This window comes from Mandrillus leucophaeus, unplaced genomic scaffold, assembly GCF_000951045.1.
Source record: "Mandrillus leucophaeus isolate KB7577 unplaced genomic scaffold, Mleu.le_1.0 Scaffold463, whole genome shotgun sequence".
Lineage (NCBI taxonomy): Eukaryota > Metazoa > Chordata > Mammalia > Primates > Cercopithecidae > Mandrillus > Mandrillus leucophaeus.
Genome location: NW_012104954.1, coordinates 836,552 through 845,721, shown reverse-complemented (window position 1 = coordinate 845,721; position 9,170 = coordinate 836,552). Strand labels below are relative to the sequence as shown.

The 9,170-nt window shown below is 54.1% G+C and overlaps 1 protein-coding gene across 1 annotated transcript in view; it reads left to right on the top strand.

Annotated features, from left to right (window-relative positions):
• BEST2 (bestrophin 2) overlaps positions 1–5,573 on the top strand; it is a 7,052-nt gene extending 1,479 nt beyond the window's left edge. The window contains exons 3-10 of the mRNA XM_011994930.1: positions 428–522; positions 1,718–1,951; positions 2,043–2,197; positions 2,534–2,611; positions 2,770–2,922; positions 3,010–3,090; positions 3,265–3,419; positions 4,766–5,573. Coding sequence (XP_011850320.1) covers positions 428–522; positions 1,718–1,951; positions 2,043–2,197; positions 2,534–2,611; positions 2,770–2,922; positions 3,010–3,090; positions 3,265–3,419; positions 4,766–5,192 — 1,378 coding nt within the window. The 3' untranslated portion in view covers positions 5,193–5,573. The remainder of the gene's footprint in view (positions 1–427; positions 523–1,717; positions 1,952–2,042; positions 2,198–2,533; positions 2,612–2,769; positions 2,923–3,009; positions 3,091–3,264; positions 3,420–4,765) is intronic.
• Positions 5,574–9,170: the final 3,597 nt, after the last annotated feature.

Sequence of the window (9,170 nt, the reverse complement as noted above, 5' to 3'; positions counted from 1 at the left end):
ATATTATATATATACATATAAATTTTTTTTAATTGAGATGGAGTCTCGCTCTGTCACCCAGGCTGGAGTGCAGTGGCATAATCTCGTCTCTCTGCCACCTCCACCTCCCAGGTTCAAGCGATTCTCCTGCCCCAGCCTCCCCAGTAGCTAGGATTACGGGTGCCAGCCACCACGCCTGGCTAATTTTTTTGTACTTTTGGTAGAGACGGGGTTTCACCATGTTGGCCAGGCTGGTCTCAAACTTCTGACCTCAAGTGATCCTCCTGCCTCGGCCTCCCAAAGTGCTGGAATTACAGGCGTGACCCACAGCACCCAGCCGGGGGCAGCTATTATAAAAGAAGCCAGGGTGAGGGGCACAGCAAGAGAGATCTGAAGCTGGGGATGGAGTCACCCCTGTGACCTGTGACCCCTCATCTCTATCCCGCAGCTTTGTGCTGACCGAAGGGCAGAAGCGCTACTTCGAGAAGCTTGTCATTTACTGTGACCAGTATGCCAGCCTCATCCCTGTCTCCTTCGTGCTTGGTGCGGTCCAACCCCCAAATCCCCTGTTCCCATGTCCCTGAGAAACCCATATCCCTTCATGCCTTTTGAGGAGCCCCCATTCCTGCCCCTCTGAGACTCCTGCCTCAAATCCAACCCCCACAGTACCCCCCCCCATTTTTGGATCCATATGATGAAGATGCCAGATGTGACCCTACACTCTGAGACCTGGGGTGTCACCTGGGGTCACAGTGCCTCCTGAGGTGCCCCCAAGAGAGCTCCATCTCGCCCACAGGGCTTATTCCTGGTCACCCTGGGGATTCTCACCGGTGTCTGTTGTGTTACTAGTGGGGACAAACTCCTAACCCTCCAGGGACCCTATAGGACTTCATCCTCTCAATTCCAGCCTGGGGGCATTTCTCTGACAAGTCCTGGCCCCCCAGGAACCACATGTGACCCAAGCTTGCCCAAGGCTCCCTGATGTAGACCCTGTCCCCAACCCCTTCAGAAGTTCCTGGTTCAGGAGCTGGGTATGGCTATTGCAACAAGCTTGACCAGGTGTCCCTGATGTACACCCCCACAAACCAGACCCCTCTCCCCTTGTTTTAGCTCCCTATGCATTCACAACAAGCGACAGTCTGCCCACATGCCCCTAACATCGGCTCTGTGCCTCTGTCCCCATACTGGGATCCCAGTGTCACATCTGAGGTGACTCCCAAGTAGCCAGTGACCTAAAGGGCTGCTCTGCCTTTCTGCCTTCTTCTTTTTTTTTTTTTTTTTTTAGACGGAGTCTCGCTCTGTTGCCCAGGCTGGAGTGCAATGGTGCGATCTCAGCTCACTGCAACCTCCACCTCCCGGGTTCAAGTGATTCTCCTGCCTCAGCCTCCCGAATAGCTGAGACTACAGGTGCACCACCATACCCGGCTAATTTTTGTATTTTTAGTAGAGACGGAGTTTCACCATGCTGGCCAGGCTGGTCTCGAACTCCTGACCTCGTGATACGCCCTCCTCGGCCTCCCAAGGAGCTGGGATTACAGGCGTGAGCCACCGCGCCCGGCAACTGGCCTTTCTGACCTCAGGGCTGGACCCCCAACTTCCCAGCCCAAGCGTAGTGAGGTTGGCCAGCATGCTTGGGTTTCCCTGATGCAGACCTTATGTTGTCCCTTCTCCCACAACCTGGGCCCCCAAACCCCTGGCCCTGGTGTCCCCACTGAGCCCCCATTCCGCTCTCCCGCAGGCTTCTATGTGACGCTGGTGGTGAACCGCTGGTGGAGCCAGTACCTATGCATGCCGCTGCCCGACGCGCTCATGTGCGTGGTGGCGGGCACCGTGCACGGACGCGACGACCGCGGCCGCCTCTACCGGCGCACACTCATGCGCTACGCAGGGCTCTCGGCCGTGCTCATCCTGCGCTCTGTCAGCACCGCGGTGTTCAAGCGCTTTCCCACCATAGACCACGTGGTGGAGGCTGGTGAGTACTCAGCCGGAGGCAGGGCAGAGACCGGGCAAGGACCCGGTGGAGGGGGGCAAGGGGCTAGCTATCTCTGACCTCTTTCCTCCAGGGTTTATGACCCGCGAGGAGCGCAAGAAGTTCGAAAACCTGAACTCGTCCTACAACAAGTACTGGGTCCCCTGCGTCTGGTTCTCCAACCTGGCGGCGCAGGCGCGGCGCGAGGGCCGCATCCGCGACAACAGCGCCCTTAAGCTGCTGCTCGAGGTGGGCCCACCAGGAGGTCATTCATATAGAATACCAGGGAAATTGTACCCCTGGAGCTGTGTCAACGGCGGCCCGCCATGCATCCCCCACGAGACCGATTTCAAACACCCTAACCAGGTGCACACTTACCTCCATGGGGCAGATTCCAACGCCCTTGAGGGACAACCCCTGGGTGCATGGTCCCACATCCAGGTGCACACTCACCACCAAATGCCCTCCCTGAAACCCCCAAAGCACTCTCCCAATTCCCACCCACCTCCATCCCAGGTACCCACACTTAATATCCCTGTGTGAGCTCACCATTCAGGCCTCCTCATGACCTGTATCCACCCCCAGGAGCTGAATGTGTTTCGGGGCAAATGTGGAATGCTCTTTCACTATGACTGGATTAGCGTACCCCTCGTCTACACGCAGGTAACCTCATCGTGCCTCTGCTTATATTCGGTGTCAGTGGCCCTGATGCATGGTTTCCAAGGGGAAACTGAGAACTAGCTAAGACCCCCATCATAATGATGCCCAATCCTAGCCTTGGCCCTCAATGACCCCCTTGAGCCCTGCCCCGCCCTGCCCAGGTGGTGACCATCGCACTGTACAGCTACTTCCTGGCTTGCCTCATTGGTCGCCAGTTCCTGGACCCGGCTCAGGGTTACAAAGACCATGACCTAGACCTGTGTGTGCCCATCTTCACCCTCTTGCAGTTCTTCTTCTATGCCGGCTGGCTCAAGGTAGGTGGGTGATCCAGCCTGGAATTTCGTGGGTGGGGCGGACATGGGGTTCCCAAGTTTCCACCTAACTCCTCCCTCTCCTCTCAGGTAGCTGAGCAGCTCATCAACCCCTTCGGAGAGGACGACGATGACTTTGAGACCAACTTTCTGATCGATCGAAACTTCCAGGTAAGACTCAGGTTCCAGGTGAGACTTCCAGGTGGCGACCATCCCGGAGTGCCCAACAGGGTTCTGGTCCCACCCCTGCCAAGTCTTGCCGGGTCTCGCCCCAAACCATACTTCCCTCTGTGGTCCTAGCGGGTTGCCCCGCTCCCACCTTACCTTGTGTGTTTGCACCCGTAGGTGTCCATGCTGGCAGTGGACGAGATGTATGATGACCTGGCTGTGCTGGAGAAGGACTTGTACTGGGATGCGGCGGAGGCTCGCGCCCCCTACACAGCAGCTACTGTCTTTCAGCTGCGGCAACCTTCCTTCCAGGGCTCCACCTTCGACATCACGTGAGCCAGTTGGGTGGGCAGGGCTTATGGCTTGAAAAGGTTAAGGGGACTCAATTCTAGAGATGGGGATAAGATTGAAAGTCTCAGGACTGTGATAAGGGAAGAAGCTAAGATAGGAGTCAGGGGACAAGGTCAAGGTCTGAGACCAGGCCACTGACTGAGGACAGAGCTAAGGGCTGAGGTCAGTGAGGATCAGACAGGTCAGAGGTGATTCCAAAGGAGATGAGGGCTGAGGCCAGGAGCAGTGGCTCATGCCTATAATCCCAGTACTTTGGGAGGCCGAGGTGGGAGGATCCTTTGAGCAAGCCCAGGAGTTCAGCCCAGCCTGGGCAACATAGTGAGACCCCTGTCTCTACTAAAAATAAAAAATTAGCCAAGCATGGTGGTGCGTGTCTGTAGTCCCAGTTATTCAGGAGGCTGAGGTGGGAGGATCGCTTGAGTCCTGGAGTTCAAGGCTACAGTGAGCCATAATGACACCACTGCACTCCAGCCTGGGCAACAGAGCAAGAGCCTGTCTCTAAAAAAATAAAAATAAAGGCCAGGCGTGGTGGCTAATGCCTTCAATCCCAGCACTTTGGGAGGCCAAGGCAGGTGGATCACGTGAGGTCAGGAGTTTGAGACCAGCCTGGCCAACATAGTGAAACCCTGTCTTTACTAAAAATACAAAACTGGCTGGGCTTGGTGACTCACGCCTGTAATCTCAGCTACTCGGGAGGCTGAGGCAGGAAAATCACTTGAACCCAGGAGGCAGAGGTTGCAGTGAGCCGAGAATATACCATTGCTCTCTAGCCTGGGCAAAAAGAGTAAAACGCCATTTCAAAAAATAAAAATAGGCCAGGTACAGTGGCTCACACCTGTAATCCCAGCATTTTGGGAGGCCAAGGTGGGCGGATCACGAAGTCAGGAGTTCAAGACTAGCCTGGCCAACATAGTGAAACCCCGTCTCTACTAAAAATACAAAAATTAGCCGGTGTGGTGGCATGCGCCTGTGGTCTCAGGTACTCGGGAGGCTGAGGCAGGAGCCCGGGAGGCGAAGGTTGTGGTGAGCTGAGATTGCGCCACTGCACTCCAGCCTGGGCAACAGAGCGAGACTCCATCTAAAAAAAAAATTAAATTAAATTAAATTAAAATTTAAAAGGAAATGGGGCTGAGCCACAACTGAGGTTTGAGATCCAAGTTGAAGTGGCAACAGAGGGTGAGGCCAGGCTCTGGGTTTAGGAGCTAAATTCTTTGGGGAAAAGGTCTTTGGGGATAAGTGGGACAAAAAGGTGGGTGGAGTCAGGGAAATGCCTGACTCTGTCAACAAGAAGCGAGGCCGCAGCGCTGGCCCAATGTTGGTCCCGCAGGCTGGCCAAAGAAGACATGCAGTTCCAGCGGCTGGACGGCTTGGATGGGCCGATGGGAGAGGCGCCCGGCGACTTCCTGCAGCGCCTCCTGCCGGCGGGCGCGGGCATGGCCGCGGGAGGCCCCCTGGGACGGCGCCTGTCCTTTCTACTCCGCAAGAACAGCTGGGTGTCGGAGGCGTCTACCGGGGCCAGCTGCTCATGCGCGGTTGTCCCCGAAGGCGCGGCCCCAGAGTGCAGCTGCGGGGACCCGCTGCTCGATCCTGGCCTGCCGGAGCCTGAGCCTCCGCCCCCTGCGGGTCCTGAACCGGTTGCCCTCATCCCTGGGCCTGTCGAGCCCTTCAGCATCGTGACCATGCCTGGATCCCGGGGTCCGGCGCCACCCTGGCTGCCCAGCCCTATTGGCGAGGAGGAGGAGAATCTGGCCTAAGATCTTAGAGCCCAGCCGCCTAAGGACAGGGAACCAGGTCCCTGCACGGCACACAGGCAGGTGTCCCGGTCTGCATAAGCCTCGTGTGCCTTTGTAAAGTCCACCTACACTTTTGACCAGCTCTCGCTGCCTGCCTGGGTTTGGCGCTGTGCTAGGGGTGAGAGTTCTTCCAGACTCTTGGACCAGCCCGCCCGTACCACCATCTCTACTTCCCAACCCCCACTGCCTGAGAGGTCTTCATCAATGTCCTGCCTGAATTCTTTCCTTCAAGTGAAGATGTGACTGACTATCTCATCGAGTTGTCATGAGGATGAAAGAATGGCATTAAAGCATTTGGTATACAGTAGGTGCTCAATAAATTGCTAGTTGTTTTTATTCAAACGTTGCTAGTCTGATTTCTCCTGCCAGGCATTATCCATTGTCCTAAGTAAAATGTGGGAGTTCTTGCAGGTTTCTTATTTATTTATTTATTTATTTATTTATTTATTTATTTATTTTTGAGATGGAGTCTCCCTCTGTCACCCAGCCTGGAGTGCAATGGTGTGATCTCTGCTCACTGCAACCTCTGCCTCCAGGGCCCAAGCAATTCTCCTGCCTTGGCCTCCCAAGTATCTGGGATTACAGGCACGAACCACCACGCCCAACTATTTTTTTGTATTTTTAGTAGAGAGGGGGTTTCACCATGTTGGCCAGGCTGGTCTTGAACTCTTGACGTCAGGTGATCCACCTGCTTCTGCCTCCCAAAGTGCTGGGATTACAGGTGTGAGCCATCAAGCCCGGCCACAGATTTCTTCTTCTTCCTTCTCCTTCTCCTCTTCCTCCTCCTCCTCCACCACAACCACCATGCCCAGCTTATTCCAAGTTTGGTTGTTTTTTTCTTTGAGACAGAGTCTCACTTCATTACCCAGGCTGGAGTGCAGTGGCACGATCTTGGGTCAGTGCAACCTCCACCTCCCTGGTTCAAGGGAGTCTCGTGCCTCAGCCTCCCGAGTAACTGGGATTACAGGTGCACACCACCACACCTGGCTAATTTTTTGTATCTTTAGCAGAGACAGGGTCTCACCTCTTCCAGGTTTTATGATGGTGCCCTGCTTACTTCTTCCCAAACTCTGCTCTCTGAAATACCCACATCAGTGCCCTGGCATTACTCATTAATGAGGCAGCCACTGTCCCAGGATCATGGGTTCTTCTTCCCTCAAGCCACAGCATTCTCAGGCCCTCTGGGCTTCAGGTTTTACTAATTTAATCACACGGACTCCTGATGAGTCCTGAATATAAAAGTCCAGCCAAGGCCGTGAGCTATGATCACGCCACTGCACTCCAGTCTCGGCAACACAGTGAGACCCTGTCTCAAAAAAAAAAAAAAAAAAAAAAGCCTGACATGGCAGGACTCATGCCTGTAATCTCAGCTGGGAGGCAGAGGTAGGTGGATCATTTGAGGTCAGGAGCTCAAGACAGGCCTGGCCAACATGGTAAAAGCCCGTCTCTACTAAAAACAAAAATTAGCCAAGCGAGGTGGTGGGCACCAGTAATCTCAGCTACTCAGAGGCTGAGGCAGGAGAATCGCTTGAACCTGAGAGACAGAGGTTGCAGTGAGATTGTGCCACTGCGCTCAAGCCTGGGCGGCTACAGAGTGAAACCCCATCTAAAATAGAAAAGAAAGAAAAGGAAAGAAAAAGAAGAAGGAAGAAAGAAAACAGAAATTCAGCCAGGATCCCTTCTCTAACTGCCTCTTAGATGTCTCCTTGCCGAGATCTCACAGACGCTTCAAACATAACACACCTGAAATCCAGCTCCTAATCAGCCCCCCAATCTGCCCCACCCTGTGTGTTAGCTTTGTCCTTCCAGGAACTGAGGCCAAAAGAAGTCATGTGGATTCCTCTTCCCACCACAGGCCATCACATCAACCCAGCGGCCACACCAACCCAGCAGCAAATCTTACCAGCTTTGCCTTTATTTTTATTTTTATTTTTTATTTTTGAGACATAATTTCGCTCTTGTCACCAGGCTGTATTGCAATGGCACGATTTTTGCTCACTGAAACCTTCACCTCCCGGGTTCAAGTGATTCTCCTGCCTCAGCCTCCCAAGTAGCTTGAATTACAGGCGCCCAGTACACCCAACTAATTTTTGTATTTTTAGAGACAGGGTTTCATCATGTTGGCCGGCCAAAGTGCTGGGATCACAGGCATGAGCCACCGTGCCCTGCCAGCTTTGCCTGTACATCGTATCTAGAATCCAACCATTTCTCACTCCTCCAGGGCCCCCAGCCTGGCCAGAGCCTCACTATCACCTACCCACCGGGACTACCAACCTGGTCTTCCAGCTCTGGCCCTGGCCTCCTAAGCCTGTTTCTCCCAGAGTGGCCACCAGAGGGCGCCTATGAACACCAGGGCCAGGTCACATCCCTCCTTTGCTTAGACTCTTCCATGGCTCCCACCTCACTTAGAATAAAAGTATTCTCTGCAGCCCACAAGTCCCTGAATAATCTCCCCACCCTCATCTGCTTTCTTTCATTTTTACTTTTATATTTTTTTGAGATGGAGTCTTGCTTTGTCTCCCAGGCTGGAGTGCCAGTGGCGCCATCTTGGCTCACCGTGGCAAGCAAGCTCCGCCTCGCGGGTTCACGCCATTCTCCTGCCTCAGCCTCCCGAGTGGCTGGGACTACAGGCACCTGCCACCATGCCCGGCTAATTTTTTTGTATTTTTATTTATTCTTATTATTTTTTTGAGACGTAGTTTTGCTCTTGTTGCCCAGGCTGGAGTGCAATGGTGTGATCTCGGCTCACCACAACATCCGCCTGCCGGGTTCAAGCGATTCTCATGCCTCAGCCTCCTGAGTAGCTGGGATTACAGGTGTGTGCCACCACATCCGGCTAATTTTCTGTGTTTTTTTTTAGTAGAGACGGGGTTTCTCCATGTTGGTAAGGCTGGTCTCAAACTTCTGACCTCAGGTGATCCTCCCGTCTCAGCTTCCCAAAGTGCTGGGATTACAGGCGTGAGCCACCGCGCACGGCCGCATTTTTTTGTATTTTTAGTAGTGACAGGGTTTCACCGTTTTAGCCAGGATGGTCTCGATCTGCTGACCTCATGATCTGCCTGCCTCAGCCTCCCAAAGTGTTGGGTGGGAGCCATCGCTCCTGGCCTTCTGCTTTCTTGTTTGAGACGGAGTCTCGCTTTGTCGCCCAGGTTGGAGTGCAGTGGCGCGATCTCCGCTTACTGCAAGCTCCACCTCCTGGGTTCCCGCCATTCTCCTGCCTCAGCCTCCTGAGTAGCTGGGACTATAGGCGCCCGCCACCACGCCCGGCTAATTTTTTGTATTTTTTAGAGACAGGGTTTCACCGTGTTAGCCAGGATGGTCTCGATCTCCTGACCTCATGATCCACCCACCCACCGCGTCCAGCCTTCTGCTTTCTTATTCACTCCACTCCAGCCACTCTGGTCCCCTTACTGTCCCTCCAGCACACCAAGTGAGGTGTCATCTCAGGGTCTTTGTGGAAACTGTTCTGCCTGGATCTTCCCCAGATACCTTCACGGCCTCTCCCTCACCTCCTTCAAGTCTCTGCTTCAGTAATGTCACCTCCTTGGTGAGGCCTCCTTTCTGGGCCTTTTTGCTTCCTTCCTTTCTTTCTTTCTTTCTTTTTTTTGGTAGATGGAGTCTCACTCTGATGCCCAGGCTGCAGCGAGCTGAGATCATTCCACAGTGGTGGCTCACTCTGGTAACTCTAGGCACCAAGGTGAGGGAGAGAAAGTGGGCCAGGGGTTTACCCCATTGCTTTTAAGAAAAGCTTAGTGGCCGGACATGGTGGCTCACTCCTGTAACCCCAGCACTTTAGGAGGCCGAGATGGGCAGATCATCTGAGGTCAGGAGTTTAAGAACACTCTAGCCGGGCGCGGTGGCTCAAGCCTGTAATCCCAGCACTTTGGGAGGCCGAGGCGGGTGGATCACGAGGTCAGGAGATCGAGACTATCCTGGCTA